Source organism: Cordyceps militaris (genome assembly GCF_000225605.1).
Source record: "Cordyceps militaris CM01 unplaced genomic scaffold CCM_S00005, whole genome shotgun sequence".
NCBI classification, from domain to species: Eukaryota; Fungi; Ascomycota; class Sordariomycetes; order Hypocreales; family Cordycipitaceae; genus Cordyceps; species Cordyceps militaris.
In genome coordinates, this window is record NW_006271973.1 from 40756 (window position 1) to 68034 (window position 27279).

At 55.5% G+C, this 27279-nt stretch overlaps 12 protein-coding genes across 12 annotated transcripts; 6 read left to right on the forward strand and 6 right to left on the reverse strand.

Annotated features, from left to right (window-relative positions):
• Window positions 1-1626: 1626 nt before the first annotated feature.
• On the forward strand, window positions 1627-3054 carry CCM_06411 (carboxypeptidase Y; the record flags this gene model as incomplete). The annotated part of the gene is made up of 1 exon (XM_006671552.1): window positions 1627-3054. One exon carries the CDS (start codon window positions 1627-1629, stop codon window positions 3052-3054), a length of 1428 nt encoding a protein of 475 aa, XP_006671615.1.
• Window positions 3055-3870: 816 nt separating this feature from the next.
• CCM_06412 (Histone-fold domain containing protein) lies at window positions 3871-5739 on the forward strand (the record flags this gene model as incomplete). The annotated part of the gene is made up of 3 exons (XM_006671553.1): window positions 3871-4700; window positions 4752-5507; window positions 5568-5739. The coding sequence occupies 3 exons, from the start codon at window positions 3871-3873 to the stop codon at window positions 5737-5739; spliced, it is 1758 nt and encodes a 585-aa protein (XP_006671616.1).
• A 78-nt stretch (window positions 5740-5817) lies between these two features.
• CCM_06413 (COX1 assembly protein Shy1, putative) lies at window positions 5818-6916 on the reverse strand (the record flags this gene model as incomplete). The annotated part of the gene is made up of 4 exons (XM_006671554.1): window positions 5818-5917; window positions 5978-6083; window positions 6145-6654; window positions 6709-6916. 4 exons carry the CDS (start codon window positions 6914-6916, stop codon window positions 5818-5820), a joined length of 924 nt encoding a protein of 307 aa, XP_006671617.1.
• Window positions 6917-9144: 2228 nt separating this feature from the next.
• Window positions 9145-10082, forward strand: CCM_06414 (uncharacterized protein; the record flags this gene model as incomplete). Its single annotated transcript, XM_006671555.1, has 5 exons — window positions 9145-9339; window positions 9481-9564; window positions 9603-9707; window positions 9809-9916; window positions 9942-10082. 5 exons carry the CDS (start codon window positions 9145-9147, stop codon window positions 10080-10082), a joined length of 633 nt encoding a protein of 210 aa, XP_006671618.1.
• A 207-nt stretch (window positions 10083-10289) lies between these two features.
• CCM_06415 (Lipase, secreted) lies at window positions 10290-11660 on the forward strand (the record flags this gene model as incomplete). The annotated part of the gene is made up of 1 exon (XM_006671556.1): window positions 10290-11660. One exon carries the CDS (start codon window positions 10290-10292, stop codon window positions 11658-11660), a length of 1371 nt encoding a protein of 456 aa, XP_006671619.1.
• Window positions 11661-12009: 349 nt separating this feature from the next.
• CCM_06416 (uncharacterized protein) lies at window positions 12010-12992 on the reverse strand (the record flags this gene model as incomplete). The annotated part of the gene is made up of 2 exons (XM_006671557.1): window positions 12010-12712; window positions 12784-12992. 2 exons carry the CDS (start codon window positions 12990-12992, stop codon window positions 12010-12012), a joined length of 912 nt encoding a protein of 303 aa, XP_006671620.1.
• Window positions 12993-14231: 1239 nt separating this feature from the next.
• Window positions 14232-15779, forward strand: CCM_06417 (UBX domain protein; the record flags this gene model as incomplete). Its single annotated transcript, XM_006671558.1, has 4 exons — window positions 14232-14310; window positions 14367-14419; window positions 14474-15688; window positions 15741-15779. 4 exons carry the CDS (start codon window positions 14232-14234, stop codon window positions 15777-15779), a joined length of 1386 nt encoding a protein of 461 aa, XP_006671621.1.
• Window positions 15780-16090: 311 nt separating this feature from the next.
• Window positions 16091-16686, reverse strand: CCM_06418 (CHCH domain protein; the record flags this gene model as incomplete). The annotated part of the gene is made up of 2 exons (XM_006671559.1): window positions 16091-16337; window positions 16496-16686. 2 exons carry the CDS (start codon window positions 16684-16686, stop codon window positions 16091-16093), a joined length of 438 nt encoding a protein of 145 aa, XP_006671622.1.
• A 2774-nt stretch (window positions 16687-19460) lies between these two features.
• Window positions 19461-20122, reverse strand: CCM_06419 (exosome-associated family protein; the record flags this gene model as incomplete). The annotated part of the gene is made up of 3 exons (XM_006671560.1): window positions 19461-19658; window positions 19714-19880; window positions 19942-20122. The coding sequence occupies 3 exons, from the start codon at window positions 20120-20122 to the stop codon at window positions 19461-19463; spliced, it is 546 nt and encodes a 181-aa protein (XP_006671623.1).
• Window positions 20123-20324: 202 nt separating this feature from the next.
• On the forward strand, window positions 20325-21942 carry CCM_06420 (2-dehydropantoate 2-reductase; the record flags this gene model as incomplete). Its single annotated transcript, XM_006671561.1, has 2 exons — window positions 20325-20422; window positions 20631-21942. 2 exons carry the CDS (start codon window positions 20325-20327, stop codon window positions 21940-21942), a joined length of 1410 nt encoding a protein of 469 aa, XP_006671624.1.
• A 167-nt stretch (window positions 21943-22109) lies between these two features.
• CCM_06421 (alkaline D-peptidase, putative) lies at window positions 22110-24334 on the reverse strand (the record flags this gene model as incomplete). Its single annotated transcript, XM_006671562.1, has 3 exons — window positions 22110-23859; window positions 23934-24129; window positions 24286-24334. 3 exons carry the CDS (start codon window positions 24332-24334, stop codon window positions 22110-22112), a joined length of 1995 nt encoding a protein of 664 aa, XP_006671625.1.
• A 1106-nt stretch (window positions 24335-25440) lies between these two features.
• Window positions 25441-26347, reverse strand: CCM_06422 (coenzyme Q biosynthesis protein Coq4; the record flags this gene model as incomplete). Its single annotated transcript, XM_006671563.1, has 2 exons — window positions 25441-26078; window positions 26134-26347. The coding sequence occupies 2 exons, from the start codon at window positions 26345-26347 to the stop codon at window positions 25441-25443; spliced, it is 852 nt and encodes a 283-aa protein (XP_006671626.1).
• Window positions 26348-27279: the final 932 nt, after the last annotated feature.

Genomic DNA, 27279 nt, shown 5'->3' on the forward strand with positions numbered 1-27279 from the left:
TTCCTCGCTGGCTGGCTTCCTCGCTAACTGGCTGGCTGGCTGGCTGGCTTCCTTGCTGGCTGGCTGGCTTCCTCGCTAGCTAGCTGGCTGGCTTCCTTGTTGGCTTCCTCGTTGGCTTCCTTGCTGGCTTCCTTGCTGGCTTCCTCGCTGGCTGGCTGGCTTATTTACTTGCTTGCTTGCTGGCTGGCTGCCTGGCTGGCTGCCTGGCTGGCTCTAAGCACTTAAACAGAAATATTGATATACTGAAAAAAATTATACACGCTCTCGGTGTATGCCTAGTGCGTAAACCCCGATACAACAATGCAAAATGGGTTTTGGCGACAACTCACCTATAGGCTGCCGTATGCGCCTGGACGCCAGGCCATGGAGACGTCCACTGCTTCAGATACATTGCTTGCACTATAGGACGACGGGCGCGCAATGCCTGAAAAGATGCCTACCGTGTCAATATTCTCGATTAACTAACTCACGCATTACATCACGCAATGCCCACAATCTTTATGTATTAGGTTGTATTAGCTTCCACGCCGCCATCACGCCGCCATTAGGCAGGTTGGAGCTCAGCAAGGACACTAATATAGAGCCGGACAACCGACGTCGTATGATCCGGAGCGGAAATCAAGCGGCAGGGTTTCCGCCGGGAAGAGGTTAAGCAGCGGCAGTTGACGCAATACCTGATCATTGCTTGCGCCAGGAAGGTGCGAACATGAATCATAGACAGATGAGCCATCGGGACAGCTTTCATAGCCAACGCCGTGAGATTTCGAGCACGAGATGAAGAGGCGAACCAACTGCACTCGAAAAGCTCTCCAACCCCATAGATTCGCCTTGTTTCGGCACCGGTCTTTAGGCCACAGGTTCCAACCTTGGCCGGTTATTGTGGCTGCAGTTGAGCACGGTCGTGCTCCAGTGTGAAGCCGGGAAAGTCGTTAATCTGAGTTGACTTGACACTTGGCAGCCGTGTTTGCCTCGTACACCAGACCAGGCACCAAGACACCAGACGACCTGACGATGTGATCTTCTGTGTTGGGTTGGGTGCCCTCCCGTAGGGTTCCGTCAAAGGTCCTTGATTCGCGTTGCTTGCTAGTTCCAGTACCTGCCCTTTCTCGCAGGGTCGCATGAACCAAGCTTTCCTCGCCGCCAACAAGGCATACAGCCTAGGTGATCACCAGGAGGCACAGCACCACTCATACACGGGACCAAGCGTTTCTATAGCCTGCTCCACTACCGCACATTGATGAAGGTCGCTGGGTCTCACCGTCTCGGGCCACTCGATTTCCAAGAGACGACTTTGCCCTCTGATACCAACCCCGGGCCAGAAGCCTGGGGCGAATCAGCGACCACGCCAGCCTCATCCTTCCCAATTTCGGTTTGAGTGGGCAAGGTATGCCCGCCGAGCCGATCTGTGAAGCCCACAACGAGCACCCATTCGCTCCAGTCGGCGACTTCATTGCACTAGTGATGGGGTGCGCCCGGCCTCCCGTCGCCGATGGAGGAGGTGCAAAGGCGGGATGGGGCTCCTGCAAAAGTTATAAGATGCCTGGCATCCGTTCTTTTCCTGTTTGAACGCGGGCCAGGTTCAGATCGCGTTCTGAATTCCCTTCTCCTACCCATCGTACTCTCGCAATGAGGTGGTCCGCTTCTTTCCTCCTCGGCCTTGCCTCAACGGTGCTGGCCACGCCTAGCTACCAGCGTCTGCCGGATAGCAAATGGGACTACATTGTCAACGGTCTCGATATCGAGCGCCGTGAGGAGCCTGCTAACTCTACCCTTTCCCACTACAGCCTTCGTGGCAAGAGCGTGGACCCTTCCATTCTTGGCGTCGACAAGGTCAAGCAGTATGCGGGTTACCTTGATGACGACGAGAAGAACAAACATCTGTTCTACTGGTTCTTTGAGTCTCGCAGTGACCCTACCAAGGACCCTGTTGTTCTCTGGCTCAGTGGCGGGCCTGGCTGCTCGTCCATGACCGGCCTGTTCTTTGAGCTTGGGCCGGCCAAGGTCACCGCCAACATACAGGTTGTCGACAACCCCGACTCATGGAACAACCGCGCCAACATTCTTTTCCTCGACCAACCCGTCGGCACAGGCTACTCGTACGGCGAGGGAGTGGACAGCTCTCTTGCCGCCAGCAAGGACATCTACGCCCTCCTCAAGCTCTTCTTCCAGCAGTTCCCGCAGTACGCCAAGCAGGACTTCCACATTGCCGGCGAGTCTTATGCCGGACATTTCATCCCCCATGATGCCACCGAGATCCTCTCCCACCCCGACAGCGGCATCAACCTGAAGAGCATCCTGATTGGCAACGGTCTCACGGATGCCTACAACCAGTACCCGCAATACCCTGAGATGGCTTGCGGCAACGGTGGCTACCCAGCCGTCGTCAACCAGGGCACCTGCGCCGAGATGCGCAACGCCATACCCATGTGCCAAAGCGCCATCGAAAAGTGCTACACTACCCAAAACGACAACGACTGCGCCTTGGCCTCGGGAATCTGCAGCAGCGTTCCCAACGCCTATTACCAGACCGGCCAGAACCCGTACGACGTGCGTAAGAAGTGTGAGCCCGACACAGACGGCCTCTGCTACAAGGGCCTGAAGTACATCGAGCAGTACCTGGGCCGCCAGGATGTCATGCAGGCTCTCAACGTTGAGGTAACCGGCTTCAAGAACTGCAACAACCGCATCAACTCGGACTTTCACAGCACCGGCGACGACATGAAGCCTGTCCATCTTGACGTCCCCAAGGTGCTGGCCAAGAGCGTCCCTGTTTTGGTTTACGCCGGTGACACCGACTACATCTGCAACTGGCTCGGCCAGCGCGCCTGGACTAATGCCCTCGAGTGGCCTGGCCAGCCGTCCTTCCAGTCGGCCGCGACTAAGAACCTCACCTACAAGGCCTGTGGCAGCAGCGCTTATGGCACCGTCCAAGCCTCTCAAGGTCTCGCTTTTGCCCGCATCTTTGGCGCTGGCCACCTAGTCCCCATGGACGAGCCGAAGCCTATCCTGGATCTCATCAACCGATGGATCCACGATGGCGAGTTTCAACACTAAGGAACAGAGCGATGATCAGGTACATGCCTGCGTATACCCCATGTTTGGATAGCTGGCCTCCTGAAAATGGATGTAGGAGTATGGGTAGTTAACTTCAATGAGTCAACACGATCAACTTCCATTCGAACTTGAGAGAAAAGCATGAGGTTACTGCTGATGAAAGTGCCGAAGAAGGCTGCGTAGTGTTTGTAGTCGATTCTCGAATTGTCTCAGTGTTGCTGAAAGGCCTCTTAGTGCAGGGCTAACTAGGTACTTTGTCAGTCGCCACCCGAGTAGACTGTCCGCTCTCGGAGTTATCCTCGTTTCATCTTCTTACCCATACTTTGGGTATTTGGTCGGCTTTTTAAACGCATTGCAAAAGCTTGAGCCCAGAGTGTGGTGTTGACATGTGTTGGCCAAGTTTAGCGACTTGCGGAAGCTGAAGTGGGAAATGTATGAAATCCACGTGCTACTAGATACACACGATAGGCTGAGCATACGGTAGTAATTACCAGAAGCGTAGAATGGACGAAGGCCATGATGGGATGGGATGGACAAGTTCGCCAACTAGGTGCCTTAGTAGGTAGGCTGGGCGGCCGGGCGATACACAGACCCCACTAGTCGCGTCTTCTGGCCTCACGGCGCGTTTGCAGCCAACCATCTTTTTACTTTTTACCTCTCCCATTTAGCAAACCATATTCGGCCACCCAACTCATCGGAGAGATAGCCTCGGAGGATTGACTGTCTGGATCAGTGCGAAGAAATGGGCAGCCGATTCCTGGCAGCGCCCCGCTGACGAGACGTCCAAGTAACCGATTCACAGCCGCCACTGTCACCATGGCCGACACGCCAACTAGAGGGAGTAGTCGCCCAGCGCGGACACCTGCAGGCCGGACACCATCTCAGAGAACCCCTTCCGGGCGCGTAACCAACCCCGACTCAACCGTCCATACGCCACTCGATCGCAGCGGCCCTCGCGAGCTCGCTGATTCCGTCCGCCGTGGACTCAGCGCCTCGGGCCGCAAAAATAACAATAATGCGCCCACGCCGCATGCCACCGCTGCGCGCCGTGCACTTGAACAGCGACGGACAGCCATGTTCACCCCTGGCAAGAATCGCCGACGCAGCTTGCGCGAGCAGCACCAGACACCCATGAACATCCTCAACCAGCTGGCAAGACGCCTCGCGCCGTCGACGCAGCAAGTGGCTGCGAGCTCGTCGCCAGCGGAAAGGGGGCCGCAGTCGAGCTTGCTCCCGATCGGAGAGCGTGAAGAACCGGACGATGAAGACGATTACATGGACGACGAGCCTGACGTGGAGGGGGACTACGATGACGACGATGACGATGAAGACCTACCGGCCCCCCCACGATTGTCTCTGGCGCTGCAGGAGGATGAAGACGATACTATAGAGCTTCGCCCCCCTCGGCTATCCGTGATACCAGACGACAATATCACCAATCACACCGTAGGGTCTGTGGAACTGCCGCGCGAATACCGTGATCCTGGCTGGGCGCGCGGCAGCCTGGGCAGCGTGCGCGGCAGCGACTACTTTGACCCGAACGACCCGACTGTGGAAATGACGGGCCGGCCATCTGACTTTTTCAATGGCTCGCTATTAGCCGACTTGCAAGACAGAGCAGACGACAATGCCGTAGCATTTCAGCGGTAAGCTAGGACCTCATATAGAGCAGCCAGACACGACAATAGTACTAACAGCGGCAGGTTCGAAAACGATCCTACAATGCGTACGATTGGCCGCGAAAGTGAATTCACAATTGGAGTTCCCCCAGATATGGGCGATCAGACCACCTTTATGTTTTCCGAACCCGGCGGTGATGCGCCAGCTACGTCACCCTTGCCAGGCACCTCTGCGACAGCGGCAGCCGCGCGAGCAGGAGGAGATACGACGTACGGCAATGTTTCATTGGCTCTCGATAATCCAGATGGCGAAGATCTGCCACCATTTGGCGACGATGATGAGGATAACCATCAAGAGCGTGAACCCATCGACTATGACGAGCCTACCAACAGGCAACACGGTGATGAACAAGAAAGAGATGCGGAATCCGGCCGCCGGCGGGCTTCTGCATTGGCTGACGGGGAGACACTCATATCCGAGGGGGAAGACAGCGACCCGGCAGATGTCACAATCCGCCAGCACAATACGAGCCTGGCAGTAGAACGCTCCGCGCCAGCCCGCCGGGGACCCAAGTCCAAGAAGAAGCAGAAGCGCATCTCACGCCACGGCGCCGAGTACCCGCCCCTACCCCCCGCGTTTGTGCGCCGCGTGGCGCACCGTGCGGTGCAGACGTCGGGTCTGAGCAACCATCGCATCACTTCAGACGTCCTGGCTGCGCTGACGCAGGCATCGGAGTGGTTCTTTGAGCAGCTGGGCGATGATTTGGGCGCATACGCTGATCATGCGAAGCGGACCGTCATTGAAGAGAGCGACGTACTGACTCTAATGAAGAGGTAGGTTGAGACATTGTTCCGAAATAATCACGCCTGTAGTCTGTACTAATCATTCCCTAGACAACGGCAAATTGGCTCCGATGCCACACTCTTTTCCCTTGCCCAGCGGCATCTACCCAGAGAGCTCCTGCAAGACCTGCGAATGCCACAGGGGGCGAACCTCAAAGGCCAGCTCCAAAAGAGCTTTACACAGTATGACGAAGACGAAGACGATGCTTCTGAAGTCTCATGAAAATTTTCCTTTATTCTATCAAGATATTGTACAAACGGGGTTGCTTGGCGCATGGGGTTGGTTCCTTTTTACATGTATTTACAGAGTCCGTGTCGCACGGACACGACGGACAATATCAGATGTGGGTTTCTTCATTACCATGTACATCATGATGGATGTCGCCACGGCGAGTCCATACCTGCGTCTCATTATTAGCGAGCCGAATATGAAACGTGAGAGAGAAAGCAAATAGACGTACCAGGTGAAGATGTATTGGGCGTGATTATTGCGCAGGTTGACCTCGGCCGGTCGGCCAAACGGAATACCGCGAGTCTCGTACTCGACCATTTTGATATACTCGGGCTCTACCCCAAAACGTTAGCAATTGGCCCCCATACACAATATGAAGCCGTGTTTCCGCCGTACCCATCGTCGCCTCCACCCACACCGGTTGCGCCCCCGTCAGCTCCGCCATCTGCTTGACGTCGGGGAAGTAATACTCGCCCTTGTCGGGCCTGTTGTCGGGCGTGAACATGTTCTTCTTCCAGGGCTCGCGCAAGAGGCCCTCGACCGTGACCTCGCCGGCGGGCAGGCCCATGGGCCGCGTGCGCTGCGCCCGGTGCTTCTTGCTGATCCATCCGCGGTTGACCAGAATCGTGGAGCCGTCCTTGCGCTCGAGCGGCGTCACGACCATGTAGCCGTCCTGGCCGTCGCGCATGCGCGGCCCGATGAGCATCTCCTGGTCGTGCCGCAGGCGGCCGGTGGCGACGACGCGGCGGTAGTCAAAGTCGTGCACGGCCGAGGGGTCGATGTGCGGCGGCAGCGGCAGCGGGTCGCGCACGAGGCGGTCCTCGAAGCGTGCGAGGAGCTCCGTCTTCCAGCCCAGCCGGTAGACTTGCCAGGTGCCGAGGGCAAAGGCTGTGATGGGGATGAGGGCTACGCGTGGTTAGCTCACTGGGAGGAATTTGGGGGGAGGCGGCCGCCGCGTACCGAGGATGATGAGGCCAGGGCCGTGCTTGCGGCCCGGTCGGATCATGGTCGGATCGAGATCAATCGTGGACACAAAGTTGGGGTCGTCGGCCGGTTGCTGCTTCGAAGCGCGCCGCCGGGCGGTGCTCGAGAAGAACCGGCTGCGCGGCGGGAGGGCTGTCGTCGTGGATCGCGCGGCGGCGCAGCAGGGGCGCGCGCTGGGAATCATGCTGCGGCGCATCGGCTGCGGTAGCCGACGCAGCACGTTTTGAGCGCAATTCATCGCGGTCGGCAATGATGGGGGTGGAGATTGGCGAAGGAGTTGGCGTTGCTGCGTTGCGTTTGATGATTTGCGGGATGCTGGAGGCTTGTTGAGGAATTGACTTTTGGACGGCCCCACAATAAGTACATGGAGATGCGACGACGGACCGGCCTCCGGACGACCTCCCATGACTGGTGATTGACTAGCGACTTGCTGTTTTCTTCGTCTTTTGGAAATTCAGCACAGGTCAGAGATTTCCCCCAAAGTGTATCTAGAGCCCCTTCCAGATATCGCAATGAGCTATCCGTTTGTGCCCGAAGCCGCGCTGTGTCGGACATTGTTCTGCTGGTTCTACGAGAAGGACCTTTTCGCCGCTCCGAGTTGCCATGATTTCAAAACTTGCAGGCCGCACCCTTGTCACAATAAAGGATATTTGGGAACGGAGGCTGTGTTTCCATCCCGTCGCCGATGGACGTGAGGTGGCAGGCAACCCACTCCCACTTACACGGGCCAGAGGCTACGCCCAACTCGCCAAGATTTCCTGTCTCGGGCGCTCTCAAGGATACCAAGCGCGATAATTCATTCGACAAAATCGCGCGAGCCGAATTATGGAGGTTGAGACTCAAAGAGCGAACGGAGCGGAAAGCCGGCATCCTGCAATGTGACCTGCAAGCCCACCAATGCAGCTCGCTTGTTACACCCGAAGGGTAAAGTGCCGTCAGCCGGGCATGGTTTCTTGACATATTCACATGGCAATATTATAGACCTCTCCGAGGTAATCCTTTCAAACCATTGTGGGTTGACTGGCTACTCGTTACTTAATGCAACGAGACTCACCGCATCGCAACCCTCCTGGTCGTCACTAGTGTGAGGGGAAAGATAAGGCCAGTAGTGGGAGTAGACGTTGCTTATACCGAAACTGATCATTGGAGAACTTGTACGCGTATAACGCTTTTGATTACTCTGGAGCCTTGTCTGATGTCCCCCTACGCACACCTGTGACTGTAGAAGCTAGGAGTCCTGACAGCTTGCCCCGTCCGTGCTGGACATCGAATGCCCATCTTTTGGCGGAAACGCCGCGATCAGCCGGCAAGAACTAGTGATGTTGATTACTTCCATCGACGTCGAGAAAAGTGCACCACCCAGCCATGGCGATTTCCATTCCGGCCCCGTGTCATCCCACAGCCTTCCCTGATCGACGTCGTGGTCCGCCTAGGTTGCAGTAGTGGCGTTGACCACCGACGCCAAGTCTTGTTTGCTGACCCACGAGACTTCCAAAAAAGCACGAGACTTTCTAAGAGAATGGCAAATGAGGAATGCCGCTGAAAGAGTATACGACTCTCAGCATCCCTTCAAACCCCGCCGAATATCGACTCGGCTTGCACATGCAGGTGTACATGCGGACTTGTCATTCTCAACTACCTTCTGGTGGCACACCAGACGACGCAAAACGGAAATCCTGTCGGCGCCTTTCGTATGCTCCTACCATGCAGGTAATCTAAACTGCAGGCGACCATCTGTCTGTGGATCCCGTCGCTGGCGTGGAACAATGAGCCCTTCGGGAAGTCCAAGCCCTCAGCCTGTTCTTGGCGAGGTGGCTTTCGCGCGATAATGTACGCTAATTCAAAGGCTAGCGAGGGGCAAGATGGTGAGATGCTACAGCGCCAATCGGTGAATAGTCTGGGTATGGCACCATACGAAAACATTCGTTGCTCCACGACCATGCGACCGATCGAAGTGGCTGACGCCTGGGCGACGTCCACTCTGTCAGAATGACTTTCGAGTTTGTAACTCTGTAGGGATGATCCTGCCTCTCATTGCGGAAATTGGATAGTTGGCGAATATGTGATTCTACGTCCCACGCTAGAAACAGACACTAACTAGTGGAAGTTTGTTTCTGGTGAGACTGATGAGGGGGCGGCGGTTTTTCAGCCGCAAGGCACATGCTTGCCCAAAGCCATTCTTCAAAGTTTATTTATTTAGGCCCTGTTCTTGGGCATGAGCATCTATAAACCGGATACGAAGAGAAAACGGCAATCGCAGGGAACCATAAGTCGCCACGATCAAAGATGGCATCAGGCAAATAAGCAGATGTAGTTCAATGGATGAGTCGGGGCAAATATCTGCCGACGGAACCCCAGGTTTTTTGACAGAATGTGGCTCCGAAAATCCCTTCTACCCCAGACGATTGAAGAATGGGGTCCGGAGCCGGATCTCAATTTGTCAATGCCATGCCTGACCTGAACTTGGAACCCCCTGCCGTCAAAAATTTCCGGTCCTCCACAACCGGCAGCTGGACTTTAACTAAGTTACCCTCGGTTTGTAAAGAGTACGACCCCTACCTTACCAGAGTGACCTATAATAATTTGTTATTTAGGGTCACCCTGCATGTAGACCTTGTTCTAGCTTCAACTGCTCGGGCCGGTTCAACTATCTGAGAATGATGGTGAATGGTATGATGATGTACTTGGCAGAACGACCCAAACTAGCTTGATTTCAAAAACTAGTGTGCTGATCTCCCCAGAAAACAGTGGAAAAAAAGGGCTGGCCAACACTCCAACGCCAAGGCTAGCAACATGCCATCGTGCTTCAACACGCCTTACTCAAAGAGGAGCGTGCGCCGGCGCTCAACATGTATGCACCTTGTCGGCAGGTGCTGGTGATTATATACGTCGTGCGTTTTGGGCTACCTCACGCCGAATCAAGACGACGATCAACGGCTGTGTGGCCCGCTCCCATCCACAGAGACGCCTCATTAGTGCGTGGTATCGACGTCGATTCCGCAAGCCACACTGCCCGCCCCCCCCCCTCTCCCATTCACATGGTGGTGGCTTATTATGATACTGGGGGGAAACACAGGCATCTGGTGCCGAGGCTTTTGCTACCCCTACCCATTTCCCCAGCTTTCCGCTCCCGCTCCTCCAACAGCCGGCCAGAGAGGCTTTCGCCCGGGCTTGGGGGACGCTCGTACCCCTTGGACTTTTTGGTTTAGCCCTGCATGCCCGACTTCCGGGGACTTAGAGATGAAGCCAAGCCCAAGTCGGTTGCCCGGCGGAGTATTGTCGCTTTGCTGGCAGAGGCAGAGGAGGGGGGCAAGCTTGCCAAACCTAGCGCCCACTTGCTGGTCAACTGATTCAAGTGAGTGCCTCGTACGAAAGTAGTGAGCCCTTGCTTTGGCTAATTTCGTGAAAGGAGCTTGGGAACCTTATATAAGGAACCTTGCTATCCCCCTCCTTTTCTGTCAAGATGTCTTGGTAGTCGTCGCCGCCGCGGGTCAAAAGCTTCTCACAGACCATCCCTCTCCCTTCTCTCAGAGTTGAGCAGGTATTCCTCGCCCAACATGAAGTTCCTGTCCCTGCTTGCTGCGGTGCTCCCGCTCGCGTCCGCTCTCAGCATCCCCGAGAAGCGCGTCACGACCCCGGCCAACGACCCCTTCTACGTGCCGCCGGCCGGCTTCGCGTCGTCCAAGCCCGGCACGGTGCTGCGCGAGCGCCGCATCGTCGCCGCCTTCTTCGGCCTCATCCCGGACCCCATCGACGCTCGCCAGGTGCTATACCGCACCACGGCCATTGACGGCTCGGCCATTGCCACCGTCACCACCCTCTTCAAGCCCCTCTTCGCCAAGCGCGACCGCTTCGTCGCCTTCAACACGGCCTACGACTCGTCGGCGTCCATCTGCAACCCGAGCTACAACTACCAGTGGGGTGCGCTCCAGACCGACATCATCTCGGCGGCCGAGTTTCTCATCATCCAGGCCTACCTGCTCTCCGGCTACACGGTCGCCTCGGCCGATTACGAGGGCCCGGATGTGGCCTTTAGCGCCGGGCGTCTCTCCGGCATGGGTGTCCTGGACGGCATGCGCGCCGTCGTCAATTACGCCCCCAAGATTGGTCTCGACAAGAACCCCATGATTGTCAATGCTGGCTACTCTGGCGGTGCCATTGCTGGTGGCTGGGCCGCGTCTCTCCACCCTACCTACGCGCCGGAACTGAACATCAAGGGCTTCGCCATCGGTGGCACGCCGGCTAACCTCACCGAGGTCCTGCTCTATGTTGACAACACGCTCTTCTCGGGTTTCCTGCCAGGTGCTATTTCCGGTCTTTCTACGCCCTCTGCCTACGGAGCGCAACTCAAGCCTGTTCTCGACTCAATCGTAACTCCTCACGGCAAGGAGGTTCTTGCCCTCGGCGCCAGCCAGTGTGTCGTGGTCAACCTCGTTGCCTTTGCAGGACAGTCACTCTTTGATACCAGCATCCAAACTCTGGGCAAGGGCCTGCTTGACCAGAAGGACGTTGCCGCTGTGCTTTTGGACACCACCATGGGTCTGAAGAAACAGGAAACCCCGACGGTGCCCGTCATGCTTTACCACGCTCCGGATGATGAGATCATCCCCTATAGCGGATCTGACGGCCTTCGCCAGCGCTGGTGCGCCAACGGTGCCAATGTACGTTTCACGACCTATGGTGCTGGTGGTCACGCCACTACCGAGGTTATTGCCCTTCTCGACGCTCTCCAATTCACCAGTGATGCCTTCAGCGGCCGGGTTCCTGGTGGTTGCGATAGCAAGTCCGTTCTGACTGACAAGTTGAACCCGCTCGCTCTTGGGCTCTCCCTAGAGCCTACCCTCACCAAACTTATCGGTGTTCTGCTGGCTCTTGGGCAGAAGGATGCCAACTGGGTCAAGAGCATCTCGCAGGGTAAATCTCTGTGAGGATAGACCTGATCTGTATATATGCAAATATCCGAGTTACATATCCCTCGATTCCCAATTTATTATTTGTTTAGCAAGACTCAATTCTCTGGCCACACAACGGCAGCAGTCGCCAAGATTGCCGGGGGGGCGGAATTCAAATCATTGTACAGTGTAGCCTATGCCTGACATACGCGGCTTGGATCTCGATAGGAAAGTCTTGATGGTAATCTATTTCTAGCAAAACTAAACGGAGACTCGCCCCCGTTGGTCGGCATCAGCTAGTCTGATCAATCAGCGGGGTGTGAATAGCATAACAAACTCGCAAGCAAGGGTATAACGTAAAATGCGAAGATCAGCATGGAAACTCTTATGCAACACTACCCTTCTGCTGCCTCGTAGAACCGCCGCCGCCCCATTTCTTGCCAGCGACGACGAGCAGTGCCAGAGCGCCGAGCAGCGGCCACGCACCGAGGATGGCGCTCAAGACAAAATGGTAATTTGGCGAGCCAAACCTATAATGGCTGACCCAGGTGAGATCAATGGTGACGGCAAGCTGGTAGAGCGCAGAGAGAAGCAACAGGAGGCTGGCCACAAACGCCAGTTTGGCAGGCTTGCCGTCCGCGTGCCCGCTCTTGGACAGTCTCGACAGAGCGAATCCAGCGGCAAAAAGCGCTGCCGCGGTCAAAACACAGTCAAACGCCATGATCAGATCCCTGAGGTCGAAAAGGGCCACCACACTGGTGCCTTCTTTATCGCTGTACTGCTTGACGCTCAGGGCAAAGACGGCAGCGGCAAGCCCGTTCAAGGCAGTACCTAGGACGTACGCCACGATCAAGCATCCTCTGCTGCCAGAAGTTGTCGACGTTGTTGCCGCACACAGGCTGACAACAATGGCAACAAAGAGCAGACCCTGCGTGACGTAGTTGAACCAGGCCCCGATGAGCGCCATGTACTGTGCGGCATCTAGCTGCGTCTCAAGCCGGGTCGAAGAATAGGTCTGCTTGCCGATGCCCGCTTGATGCACCATGGGAGAGAAGACTGCAAAGGAGCAGGTATCCAAAAGGCAATAACTAAGCGGCGGGGGGTGGGCAGCGTGTTAGTGGAGGCGCCCGTAGGAGTCTTTCGGGCATGGGCAACGTACAGGGTGAAGAAGATGCAAGCGACGCGGAGCCAGGCCGCTACGCCGTGGCGCAGATGGGCGCCTCTCAATTTGATGAAAGCAAGCGCGGTGACGGCGAGGCCGCCGAGGAAGGCGATGGCGTAGAGCACCGTGGCCGCGATGAGATAGCGAGATTGCTCGAGGGCATACTTTTGCATCTCATTTGCGTAGGAGGAACTGCCGTAAGACATGTTGGCGATTTGGACAGAATACTAACTGATGGTGGTTATCGTTTGCAATGCTTTTCAAAGTTGGGGCTCCCATAATATTATATAGATTCTTCCAAATGCCAAGCCATTCGGCTGTTCCAACAAGGGCTGTGCTGTTTGTATAGACTGGGGTGTCTGGCCCTTCGCATCCCCAAGCCAATTCGCCAAGCTGGAGCGGGCTCCTCAAGGGAGGGCTGCCAGCATGTATTAGGGTATGGCTGGTAATCCGTTGTTGAGGAGAAATAAACGGCCGCTAAACTTGAAAGCAACAATGTTGTCCCCAGAGCTTCCCAGGTCGTATTTGCCCAAAGAAGAATTTAGGTTGACGCCCGACGCGGCGCCACTGATCGGCACAAGACTTAGCTGCAGCGGATGCGATGTTCACCGTTATCAATGGGCGCTCGTTAATAAATAGGTAAACAATAAGTCCGATTGGTGTCACTTCCCTCTCAGCCCTCTTGGCAGCATCATCGCGGCTCCAGCTGGGCGCAAGGCGCACACATGAGCCTCAACTAGCTGACTTGATCCGGACATCGGAGAAAGTGAATCTTTTAAGACTTAAGATCATAGACTAATTAATCTGAAAGCCTTTGTATCCTTTTAGAGTCTATGTATGTATCTAGCTGGCTAACTGCCTGCCTATCTATTGAAGCCTCGCCAACTAGAGGCTTTGCCAGCCTGATGGAAGCTTGGCATCCTGACAGACCTATAGCAAAGAACACCTTGCCAGAGGACCCCCGCTCCAGAGTAAGTAGTAGTAGTAATAGATACAGACTTGAATACATTCTGATAAAAAAAAAATTCAAATTTGCCAAGCAAATATTTGAAGTAATTCGTATCCACTATGCCATCTTTATTAAATTGCAATGGGTAACTAGAAACAACGCAGGTAGTTACGACAGCGTAGGTGGCTGGCGCTACTGTGGCTTGTGCCTCGTGGCTCACCCAGGCCGAGCTTCAGGCCGCGCTGCCTTGCCTCTGCATCCTTGCACTACACCCATTTCCCCAACATCAAGCACGCTACAGCACTTCGAATAGACAGAGAACCTGGCGCATCAAGTTGATTGTCAATGTTTGCTTGACTTTCTCCGTACTGATCCAGACCCGCTCTCGCGCTCGACACTCGTCATCCCAGCCAGCACGCCACCTGTCACTTCTACGGTGTTGAGCAGCACACCTGCAGGACATCGAGTCGCACCATCCGCATACATCTCCGCCACAATGTTCTTCCAAGGCTCGATCCAGGAAGGTATATCTTCAGCTGTCGGCCAGCAGAAGCTGCTGTTGTGCTTCGTAACGGGTACGAGATGCTCGATCAGCCAGGCACCCATGTGACGTAACTCTAACCAATCATAGATGGCAACGACGAGAGCCAGATATGGGAGGAGGAGTATCTCCAAAATGAATCGGTACATTACCATGCGAAAATCGAGGCCGAATTATCTGTACTAATTGACGCATAGGTCAATGGCTTGATTGCCGCCAAGGCCGTCGCGCTCCGTCTCAAGGCGGGCTCTGACGAGGCAGGCTATCTAGCTCAAATCTTTCCACTGCCCAAGACTCCAACTATCGTCATTATGAAACATGGTGAGCTCAAGGAGTACATAGCTTCCGGCACGACCAAAGAAGATTTGCTGCGACGACTAGCCAACGTCTTTGCTGTTGCGCCTGTACCTATGCCTACGCCTGCCCCATCCACACCTAGTGGCGCTACTACAGCTCCAACCCCTACGCCCAACTCTGAGTCATCAGCGATCCCGTCATCTTCTATTCCTGTCGGTAGCCCGGAGTCAGACGGTTCCGAAAATGTGCGACGGATCCTTGCGGAGAGAGCCGCCAAGGCTCAGAAAGTAGCCGCCGCAAGTCAGTCCAAGGAGGTTGACGCCGCTGCCGCTGCCGCGAGCGCTTCCAAGGGTAAAGGCAGGGCGGCGGCTGAAATACCAGCTGCCCCGTCCCAGACTGAGGCTCAGAGAGAGGCCACAGAGCTCATCCGGAAGAAGAAGGCCCAGCAAAATGACGAGCGCCGTAGGATCCTGAAAAGAATCGAGGATGACAAGGCAGCCCGCCGTGGCCTAGCAGCCCAACGCAAGAAGCAAAGGCAAGAGGACCAGGCCGCACAGGAGTCTGAAGCAAAAGAGCAACAGGCGGCTAGAACTGTATCTAGGTCGAATCTGGGCAGCGCAGCAGCTATCCAGGTGCGGCTATCTGACGGCTCCACGCTCCGGAACAAGTTTCAAGCTACGAAGAGTATCAAAGACATCCGGAGTTGGGTTGACAAGGAACGGTCCGATGGCCAGGGCCCGTACTTTTTCAAGCAGGTCCTCACGCCGCTTCCGAATAAGAGTATTGACATCACCGAAGAGGACAAGTCACTTGGCGCGCTTGGGCTTGCTCCTTCATCCACCCTTCTTCTGATTCCGATCCAACGTTTCGCTTCAGCCTACGAATCACAATTCCCTTCCCAAGGTTTTTTTGGTCAGATAATGGGTCTCATTTTCGGCCTCTTCACCTGGCTCATGGGCCTCATTGGCCTAGGAGGCGAGGCTGCCCAGCCTGCGGCGCAGGCCCGGAGCCAGCAGCCGGCCAATACGGCAACTGCGCTGCAAAACCAGCGTGTCCAGGCATTCCAAAACCCAAACGACAGGCGCGGCGATCAACAACTATATAATGGAAATTCTGTGAGTACAATTGGGTCTACCATGATGTTATTACGGGTCTAACATGTCGCAGTTGAATTTTGAGCCTCGGCCAGATGAAGACGAGAAATGAGAACCCTTGATCGGGGCTCTGTAGTATTTTAGTTGGAGCGGACTGCTTGAATATACTATACAAATCTTGCTCAAAACAAACAATGTCGGGCATATGCTAAATTCCTTCTTGTACAACAACACCTTAGAACAAGGGACCATCACCACATGTTCGCTGGCATTTCCATTTCGTCGTCACCTCTTCTGATTGAGTCTTCTGCTTTTTGGTATTTAATTCAACCGATCTACTTGCATCGCATGTCGCTCAATGTTTATATGCCATATCAACCGGTATTTTCTGTCTCGCATCGGGTTTGTCGACAACGTTGTGGCCTAGTACGGGCTGGCAGCGGCCTGGCAGGCCTTGAGCTGCTCGAGGTACCAGTTGCAGATCTGCATGTTGCCTCCGTTGTCGTCCATGCACTTGGTGAAGCTCTGAACTGCGCCGGAGCAGTTGTTGTGTTGTTGCTGCTGGTGGTCCTGCTGCTGGGCCTGGACCTGTTGGGGCGCGGGCTCAGACGAGCCGCCGCCGAAGAGGCCGCCGAGGGCGTGGCCGACCGAGGAGCCAATTGCGACACCACTGTGCATTTGTTAGTCTTCAGTGCCTTGAAAGGGAATCTCGAGGCCGTGTCGGCGGAGGGATGTGGAAGAGCAAAGACGCTCCACCCAGATCAGGAAAACCACGCTCCAACAGCCAAACAGACGTCCCAATATCAGAGGTTTCTTCAATGCACTTACGCAGCAGTGCTGGCCATCTGACCAAACAGACCAGGGCCCTGCGACTGGGCAGGCGCCTGCTGGTACTGCTGAGGCGGCGCGGCCATGGTGGTAGCCGGACGAGCCTGCTGCGGCGTGCTCGCAGGGGCGGCGGCGGTCGGGCGAGTCGGGGCGCGCGCGGGGGCACGGCCGGCGGAACGTTGACGAGGCATTGTGAGTTTTGGTTTGGTGGCTGGTAGTTTGGCAGATTAGGAGTAGAGCGGGAGGAATTGCTGGGCGGATTTTGGAGATGCTGGATCAAAAAGAAAGGGTCCTTGAGAAATGGAAGCTCGGGGAATGGTAATCCGTAAAGACTAGTTGGTGGCGAGATGTGGCCAATCAGGGTCGGTACTCGGCCCACTCGGCCTATTTCGGAGTTCCTATGGACAAGGCCTCTTCTTCCTTTCTTCACGATCCTTGATCAACAGGCAAAATCGACAAAGAAATACCAAAACCATGCGAAATAAATACACCAAAATTCTAATAAATATTAGTTACATATTGACTACTCACAGAATTTACGGGGCCGCGCAAAGCTACCCTCGTGTTATGGCCGCCCCGTGAGCCCGTACGTATGACTCTAGCCGTTGAGCGATACGAACGACAAAGCCAACATGGAAACATACACTCATGAACGCGCCTCCACAGCTTCTTCTTGGCCTCTCTTGGCTTCGTGTACTGCCGTCCCAATCCGGTTGATTCTTCCCGTCAGCTATCTATTTTTCCAACTCCCAACCCTTCTCTGCCGCTTAGTCGTAGCACTCATCGCAAATCATCCTCACGACATACCCATCGGTATAGTATACGGGCGTCAAAAGATGGCAGCACTTGGTCGTGCCGGACGGTGTCCGCGTGTTGCCGCACAGCAGCGTCTCTTGATGCACGACGTGGCCGCAGAGCCCATGAAAGGTGTACCGGCCGCAGACGCAGTGCCCGCGCGATCGCACAAACAGCTGTGCCCATATCCGAATCGCTCCACTAATCTGGAATATGGTAATCTGCGTCGGCTGCCGCGGAGGGAGCTGAGGCGGTGGATTCATGACCGCCCGGGTATTGACACACCTTTGCGTTGGGACGGGGTGAGCAAATGCCGTGGGACACGCGAGCAAGTTTGCCGTCAGGGGAGAGAGGGAAGTGGACTTACAAGGAGGGGGCTTCTTGGAGAGAAAGAACGAAAAGGTATGTTTCTGTAGGCCTGGTGAGACCGACGACCCTGGTGGCACAAACTTGCTCTTTATGTATACAACAACTCCCTGGGTTGGGCGACGGAAGCCATGCCGGCCACAACAGGCAACGTCTGTACAACAATGACACGTCTATTATTTCCGCGCGCTGACTGGACCCTTTTGTTACATTTTGTCTCAGGTCGGAGCTGGTAGTGAGGCTATTGTCATTTCCTTCAGGATCTCGTATCGTGACAGGCCATGAGGGGTATCCTGCCTTTGTGAGAACTGGCCAACCTGTTTCACTGTCTCGATGTCGGGCAGCGCACGTCCAGTGCGCAAGATGCGATCACGTACGGAAAGAAAACGGAAGTTATAGAATGCCATGAGCTATAGCTTCTATACCGAGACCGATGGGAAGTGCCGCTCGGGCGCTGTCACGTTGCACAAAGCGGTCCGCAGGTTGGGGATCATCCACTTGACAGGTGCCTAATAGGATGGTCTGGGTGCCAACGGCCAGGCGATCTGCAACTCATTCTTCTTCGGACTTCTAGCCAACTCAACTAGTGGCCAAAGACCATCACGCCACTTGACCAAATGTGATTCGTCCCATGACCTGCATGTAACCGATGTGAAAAAGTCGTGGGGTCCCTGGGCCGTAGGGCGGACTCTTGCGCTCTTATGGACCGGGTTGCTATCACGATCTACAGCCAATCAAGGGCAGAGAAACTTGAGGCAATCAAATAAGGTTTACCAATGACCGTCTCGTTTTTTTTTTCCGGAATCCTCGGCGGACCGACCGAGCAGTCGTATTTTCGGGGCAAGCTCTCCCGGGAAGCAGAAGAGCACCGAGCATGTCGGACCGGGACCGAGCGACGGAAAACGCCTTCACGGAAGGTTGTAAATGCTTGACAAGTTGCTGGAGCGGATCGAGACTACTTGCCGTCTTTTTTTCCTCTTCTAGAATTCCCCAACGGAGAGCTTGGCATGGCACGGACAGCCCCCCCGTAGGACCAGGTGCAGCGGTGTGTTGGTGCTTTTCTGTGACCGATCACCATGTGGCGACGGGGGGTTGTGGCGATCTAAAGTTCTTGTTGCATGGTCCTAGCACAACTAAAACGGATGCTCTGTTTACTTGCCAGAAGACAGAAATAGGACCGAAATGAAAGCAAAGAGAGCAAGTACGCGGCAACTATATGCGTGATTCATAGGGATCATTTAAGCTGAGAGTCATCCAGGACGACTAATATGAAAGAACAAGCCTCGAGTACGATTCACTTTTTTGCTGAGGATATGGCCTGGTTCGTGGATGTCTCTCAAAAGGCTCCGAAGCTGCGGCTCTTGGTTGCATCATCAGTACAGGTTGGGAGCCAGGGTCATTGACCTCACGGGCCACTTTCATCAACAACGGCAGTTTTGATGTGCCTACGCTAGTTAACTAGTTGTTAGCATGCCCAGAGCCAAGTCGTCATATAGCCCCAAATTTAATGTAATTTCGACTTGAAGGGTGCAATTTGCTACCCGCCAAACAGACGACGTCGTGCCAAACAGAGGCTACGCGAACCACCGGCAAGTGTACAACCAGCAGCCAGTTAGTGACATACGCAGGGACTACATTATCGAGGAAGCTCGGATCAATTTCATTTGCAATGTAACCTAAACGCCGCGCATCTATGTATTCTGAGTCATCTGCGAGATTGCAGCCTGTATGAAGCCCATCTCTTCGCACCTGTTCATGCCATACCGGGTATCAAGTGATCACTTCTTGTTTTACACTCCCCTCTTCAGTCCCTTGACTTTCTGCTCTTGCCTTTTGTTTTGTGCTGGTGTTTTGACTTTTTGACGCCCTTGTCGTTACCCGCTGAGCTCGCCGCTGCGTCATCTACCGGGCGTTTGCGTCCGTCCACAGATTTCAACAGCGCCTTTGCACGTTCCTCGGCAATCTTCTCAGCCAGTCTGGCACTGATTTCTTTGTTGTCGCTCTAGACGACCAGTCAGTAGTGTACATGACAGGGCAGCGGTTGTGGGATAACTCACGAGGGCTGCCTTGAGTATGCGTGCCGTCGCTTCTTGGTTCGGCGTTGTGGTGCGCTCCCCAGCAGGCTCCTCAGCGGCCTTGATCTTGGCAAAGTATTGCTGCACACGCTTGAGCTCGGCGAGAACAGGGTGGTTCTGCGTATCTGCGCCTTGCACCTTCAGGGCAGCTGTGAATTTAATGGTCAGCACGACACACCGAAGAGGTATGGAGAGGCTAAGAACACTCACAAAATATTAAAGATTCTATCGAGTAAGTAATCAGGGAGAAGAGCTTTGCCTTGTCTAGCAGCGGTAGCTGTGATGCGACCTCATCAATGTCGCCGAACAGTGGCGCGAGTGCTTCCTCTAGGCTGTCCAACTGCGAATCCAGCTTATCAAGATCGCGGGTGATATCCTTGACGCCAGACATGTCGAATCGATGAGCCAGTAATTAGATAAGTAAATCTTGATCTTAGAGGCGATGCCCACGTACAAGAGTAAATGCCTGGCTTAGGAGATCGCTAATTTCATCCTCGTCAACTTTTCGGTGCACTTAGCCGATCTATGCAGTTAGCGGGTCCCTCTCTTACCACCAAAAAATGCGGCGCAGGAAACCGGCTAATCTCATCTCAATGATGCTGACCATTACAAACGCCTGCCATTCGCCGCCTCCGAAAATCTCCTTTGTCGCCATCACGAAACTCATCGCCACGTCTAGCCGCGAAACGCCGTAAATCACGTCTGCTACTACAGACTCACAATCGCCGAAGCGAATGCATCTCGAATTATAGTTTCCTGCAGCTGCCCGCCACCGTCGCCCCCCTCTCAGCCCGGAGCTCGGCTTGCACGTGGCTCCCAACCATCAAAGTGGCTCGGTTACCTCGCCTACGAGTGTCCGCCAAGGACCTCCCCAGACAACTATCATGCACACGCGATAGCCAATGCGCCGTGTCCGGGGCCGCGCGGTGCTACGGCACCGTAGCCGGCGCCGGCACGGACAAGCAAAAATCTCGCGGCGGTCCCGAGCTACCATACCGACCGAAGCAGCACAGCGTGGCAACCTCTGGCATTGTCGAGCCGACGATATTACAAAGAGGCCATGGGCAGTCGCTCTACGTGCCATCTGTCCGATTGTCGCCCGAGGCGTCGAAATCCCCCTCTGTTCATAAAATTCACATCCTCGGCGAGGACGCGCGATCAAAGTTTATCGCACATGCCCTCTCCGGCGTCTACGACTCGGTCGAGCGACTGGCGTGGACGCGCCCCTCAAATAAATACCGATATCTTCAGCGATTCGACAAGCATGGAACCGCCACCTTTGAGCCGCTCAATGTCGGGCGGCAAGTCCTCGCCACCAAGAGCGACACGCACATTGACGAGCTGGTCGTGTCCAGTAATACGGCGCAGGGTGCAATGGAGGCCCTCGAGGCAGTCAAGCATCGGGTAGATCATGACACAACAGTCTGTCTCATGACGGACGGTCTAGGCGTACTGGAAGACGTACGGCAAAAGATCTTTTCTGTGCCCGAAAAGGAACCCACGTTCTTGCTCGGGAATATGAGTCACAAATTCGCCTTCAACAGAAACTTTGACTCGGTCCGGCAATTACGCCACGGGATATGGAACATCACATCGGTACAGCGGAGCGCCGTCATGTCGACAGAGCAGCCCAAGGTTGAGACGCAGACCAACTTTGTCCGGTCCCTGCAAGCAGCCAAGCTCCTCAACACAGAATACACGCCATTCGACAGCTGGTTCCGGTACAAGCTGCCAGGCGTCATCTTTGACTCGGCAGTCGAGCCGGTGTGCCTGCTTCTCGAGCTGCCCTACTCGGGCCTTCTGCAAAACGCCAACGCGAGGAAGCTCATCAGCAGCTTGCTCGAGGAAATCATCTCCGTCCTGCGACTCATGCCCGAGATTGGGCGCGCCGAGACGTACCACGAGATTCTAGACATCGACCGCGCGCAAAAGGCGCTGTACAAGCGGATCCTGCGCCACAAGAGTCGCGAGAGCAGCTTGGTGCAAGATATCCGCCGCGGCCACCCAGTCAACGTGGACTACCTGAATGGGTACTTTTTGCGCCGCGCCCACTCGCTCGGCGTCAGGGCGCCGACGAACAAGATGATGTGGGATCTGGTCAAGGCCAAGAATACGATTGCCGCGGAACAGCGCGAATCGTACGTGCGCATCGAGGAGACGTCGGTGACGCCAGACATGGAAGATGAATATAAAGCGTCGTCTAGTTACTAGACCCTACCCTGTACAACCATATATATGTTTTTTTTACCTTCAACATTATAAACAACTTAGTCGCATACGTTTTCGCCTTTGCAGGGCGTGCTCATTGGGGGCGTCATGAAAATATTAAGATGGCATTTCTACTAGGTATAAATACTGTGAGCTATAGCTACGCATTTCTATTTCTTGGATCTCGTCAACGTGATCCTCTGGTACGAAGGCGTGCACTTGACCGCGGCGCCCTTCTCATCCAGGTCAAACACGAGCTCGCGCACAGGCTGACCACCATAGTTCTGCTGGCCTGTGTAGGTAAAATCGCCGTTTGAGTGGTAGAACCCGGTCCAGGGCCCCAACCCAGCTGCCTCGTACGTCGGCGTCTGGTCATAGTTGGACAGGATAAAGGCCACCTGCCGCGGCCTGCCGTTCGCGGCGGGGCGCACAATCGACTGCTCGAGGCGCGGCGCGGAGCCCTGGAAGAAGATTCCGTTGCGCAGGATGTCGGTGCCGTTGTACATCCACTCGGTGACGACCAGGCTCGAGTGCACGTCGGTCGGGTCCGTCGACTGGTTGAAGCCAATCTTGAGCGTCGCGTTCAGCGTCCCGCCAGCGGACGCGTACGCGCCGACAAAGTTGCGCTTGGCTTCGGCGCGCGCCTCGGCCTCGAGCGCCGGCAGGACGGTCGCGGTGACGGCGTCCAGGATGCCGAGGGCAATCTCGGAGCGCGCCGCAGACGTGGCGCCGTTGAGGAACGCGAAGCCGGCATCGTACTGGGGGATGAGGGCGAGCGCGGCGCCGTAGCTGCCGGCGTCGCCGAGCTTGGTGTAGACGTCGGTGACGCGGCCCGTGTCCGGATGCACGTAGCGGTAAATCTCCCAGGGCGCGCCGATGGAGTAGCTGAGGCTCGCCGTGTGCGACACGGGCTTCAGCCAGCGGTCGGTAGCCTCGGCACCGAGCAGCGTGCTGTTGAGGATGCCGAGACCAAGTTTGCGCAGGTCGCTGAGCGTCGACAGCACGCCGCCCGACGGGGCCGTGACGGGCAGGGCGTCGAGGAGGTGGTAGCTCTCGGGGGTGCCGACGACGACTTCGCGCGGCAGCGTCGTGTTCTGGCTCCGGATGCTGGACGACGTCATGTTGAGCGGCGAAAAGATGCTGGCGCTGTACACGTCGGCGATGGACTTGTTGGTGAGGTCGGAAATGGCCAGTCCGAGCAGCATGAAGTTGAGGTCCGAGTAGATGGGCGTCTTCCACGGCAGGTAGGTGGGTGGGAGGTCCCTGAGGGACGAGATGATTTCGTCGATGGAGCAGTCAAGGCTGCCCTTATATATCTTTTCTACACATGCCCCGAGAGAGCTCGTGTTGACAACAGGCCCGCCATACTCGGATGTTTTCGCTTTGTCGTACACGTCGCCGAGAAATCCCAGCGTGGGCAGCCCACTGAGTTGCGTAGCAAGCGCCCACGGCGTAATCTTGTCCCATTGTATCGTCTTGATCACATCCACGGCCGATGCATTCTTCGCCATGTCTCGCTTGAAGCTGGGGTTAATCTCTGTGAGAGGTCGGTGCCAGTCCTCGTCGCCTAGCTCCAGCAGGCCGGCAAAGACGGTGACGAGCTTCGACACGGACGCGACGCGGTAAATACTGGTCTCATCTACCTTTCGCGTCCCTACTGTGGCGTTCTTGATCTCGGGCGCTGCGTGGTGGTACTGCAGCCGCGCGGACTTGGGGTCGTTGAGCGAGAACAAGCCGACGGAAAAGGTAACGTCTTCCACGCCGGTAAAGGCGGCACCCATGGAAGCATTGAGCTTCCCTTGGAGGTACTTGTCCAGGGTTGAGGTGAGGTTCTTCCAGCTGGCCTGGACAAGGCTGTGGTTGCTGCTCAGATCAACGGGCGTTGGGTAGGTCGGTGTGATGAAGTCGCCGAGCGCTGCCCTGGTGTACAAGGCAGCTATGATAGGTAGTGTATGCGAGAGACGCATTTTGTGTCCGCAGAGAGAAGTGCAAACTTGAGTCTTTGGGATGGCAGTTGAGCCGGGACCTGTCCACTTGATCGCATCTTCGCGGCTGTCTTTATACCAGGCGTTTCGGCCTCATGACGATTCGGGTACTGGCCGCTGACAGAGTCATTTCGCCCGGCAGCCAGAAAGACGTTGTACAAGCTCCGGTCAATTGCGTAGGTCCCGCAGATCTGGCCGGATCCGGCTTACGCCGGCAGGACTCAGCCCTGGGTCATGACGTTATGAGGCTCTCGCAACGGCGGCCGTGTGTTGTTACTAAGAACCCATCTAGGTATCTAGGTTTTGATGGGGCGGGCGGCTCGGTGGACACTGTGCTGAGGGCAACTGAGATAGTTCTCACAAAGCCTCGGGCGTCGCGAGGTGGAGCAAGAGATGTACGCATTGTCCATCGCCGTAGTCGTAATGTTTGGAAGAGAGAACTACCTTGTTTATTAGCGGAGGCAAGGGCACCGACCAGTGGACCCGGGATGTGGCGCAGCGGCTTTCTTAGATGTCCATCAAGCTAGGTAGGTAGGTAGATTGGAATTCAAGGCTAACGATAGAAAAACCCTGATCTTCGGAGATGAATTCAAATCAAGGGAGATATCTTCAAAGCCTATCATAAGTCCCTTGTAATATATTTTTGTAAATGTATTGAGGTTTCGGTTCGTGTCCCGTCCGCCATTATGTAAGTCACCAGCCTGCCCCTCTAGTCTTGAAGCTATTCTGCCCCGCCGCGGGGGCTGTCTGGAACGTTTGCACCTCAACCAGTCGCAATGGACGATTCCGAACTTGAACAGGTAACTTTCGTGCTCTCGCCATCGATGCGCGCCACTGACATGTAGCACAGATTCGCAAGGCTCGCCTCGAGCAGCTCAAGTCGCAGGGCGGCGGCAGCGGCGGTGGTCGCCAAGGTGGTAGCGGCGCACAAGACCAGGAGCAAAAGCGACAGTAAGTCTAGCAGCACCGCTCGGCGAGCCTTGGCACAGTTTTCCGGGAACCCTTCCTAACAGAGCGTGTCCAGGCAACAAGACGACGCCCGCCAGAGCATCCTCAACCAGATCCTGCACCCCGAGGCCGCCGACCGCCTGGGCCGCATCCGCCTCGTCAAGGAGGAACGCGCGACCGAGATTGAGAACAGGCTGATTACGCTGGCGCAGTCGGGCCAGCTACGGCAAAAGGTCACCGAGGAGCAGCTCAAGGAGCTCCTGAGCGCGGTTGCGGAGAATAAGGAGGAGGAGAAGATTGTGGTCAGCCGGCGCAAAGTCTGGGATGACGACGAGGACGACTTTTTCGACCTATAAACTGACACGAGAGGAGCGACGGGATGGGCGGCGCAGTTTGCAGATACGACGCCAGATTTATATACCTATGAGCTCCCGCGGGGAAGCATAACAATTTGCACCAAAATTGCAAGGGTTCAATGATATCAGTACCGTTCAACGTTATAATTTAGCTTAATGTACAAAGGATGCGATGTGATGCCAGACTAGTCTTACAATAGTCACACAAGGAGCTACGTATTCTGCTTTGCCAGTTTCCTGCGCTCCGCCCGCTCCCTAGCCCGCATGTCCCGTAGGTCCGGCGGCTGCTCAATGCCGAGCTCCTTCCGCAAGTCGTCGACGTTCCTCTCCAGCTGCTCCTCCCAGTACACATTAATCACCTCCTTGCTGCGGAGGCCGTTTCGAATCGCCCACGGCAGGTAGATGCTCCAGAAGCGCGCGCGCTCCTGCTTCTTCATCGTCGTGACCGCGAGCATGCTGAGCCCCGTCATCGGCAGTAGCGTGTTGGCAAATTCAAACGCCTTGAGCGCGACCTCACCCTCCTTCACAACCGGCAGGCCGGTGACGGCGTGGAAGAAGTCGTGGCACTCGCGGTACCGCTGCATGACGTACGCGCACTCGGCGTCGTCAATGTAGCGCACGGTTGAGCGTGTGTCGGGCGTGACGCCCTCGCGGTCGAGCCAGTCGACGTAGGCGCGGCCTACGGTGCCGCTGGGCAGCGCACGCAGGCGTTCCATGGACAGTGTCTTGGACGAGATGCGTGGACGGTCGCGCAGGATCCGTCGACCGGTCGGGTCGGCGAGCATGGCGTCGCGCAGTCGGTAGATGAAGTATGGTGTCGCGGTCGCCTCGCCGAGAGCAGCGATGAGGTCTGGCTGCGGTCAGCAAAGGGAACTAGAAGGGGGTTCGGTTTCTGATGGGCATACCGTGGCGGTAGGGGTTGATGAGTGACATGACGCCGGAGCCGACGGCGAGGCTGGCTCTCTCGATCCTCGTCAGCGGCACATGGCCCTCGTAGTTGGGTGGCGGCCGGTTAAAGACGGAAAAGGCGCGCGGGCTTGAGGCCGCACCGCAGGTCGCGCACGTCTTGACTTGTAGTGCCCGGCGAACAGCGGGACGGAGATACTGTATTGAAGCCATTGCGCCCTGGCGATGTGTAGGACAGCTCCGAGGAGTGCGTGGTCGAAGTTGATGTCATGAAGGAGTAGCTCCAAGCTGATTCAAGTCAGGCCACTGCTGGTGGGGCAACACCCGGAGGCATGGGCATGAACTCCCACTCAGATGGCCCAGCCAATACCTCGTCCATAGATTCGACAGCTTCGTTGAAAATCAACAGAAGTGGAGGAATATTGTCCTCGCCGGGTTTTGTCTCCAGAATCTATTATGACAATGAAGGTGCGTGACATTCAAACTTTCATTCTGAAAGGATCTAGGGTACCGGCTGTCTTTGTCCAGAGCCAGCCTCCGCGCTTTTTAAAACGGCTATGGAGGTTTATCTCGTGTAAGTAGAAATATGTAACTTTGAAGTGGAAGAAATGATCCGATTGTAATTATACGCGGGAAATTATGCGGTGAGCTAAGAGAAAATGTCCGCCGCAAGTTTCGTGGTCAATAAGCAGCTGAGATGCTGCACCGAGTGAGATTCGCAAACAAACCACAGTTCAAGTAGTAGTAGTAGCGAGGCTTACACGAAAGATAACTTTGGAGGCTAGCCCGAGGTACTGGGAAACGAGGAAGACAAAGTAATAATGCAGTCATATGACTATTACCCAGCGCCGTCGCCGCAGCATATTCTTTGGGTGAAGACCGGCTCGTCCGCTGGTCAGTGTAAGAAATTGCTATAGCGTTGTTATCAATTGAAACTTCCCAAGTACAGTTCTCGGTACTCACCATGCCTAGAGTAAATACTCCTGGCTAATTAATGACAGGATACTTCAAGTAACCCTAACCCTGGCTCTTCAACTACTTGTCGCAATCGAGGCAGCAGTTGCGGAACAACTTATCCAACTAGCTTCAAATACTAAAATTATAAATGAAGAACTCATTGTTTATTTTATTTGGAATCAGTAGGT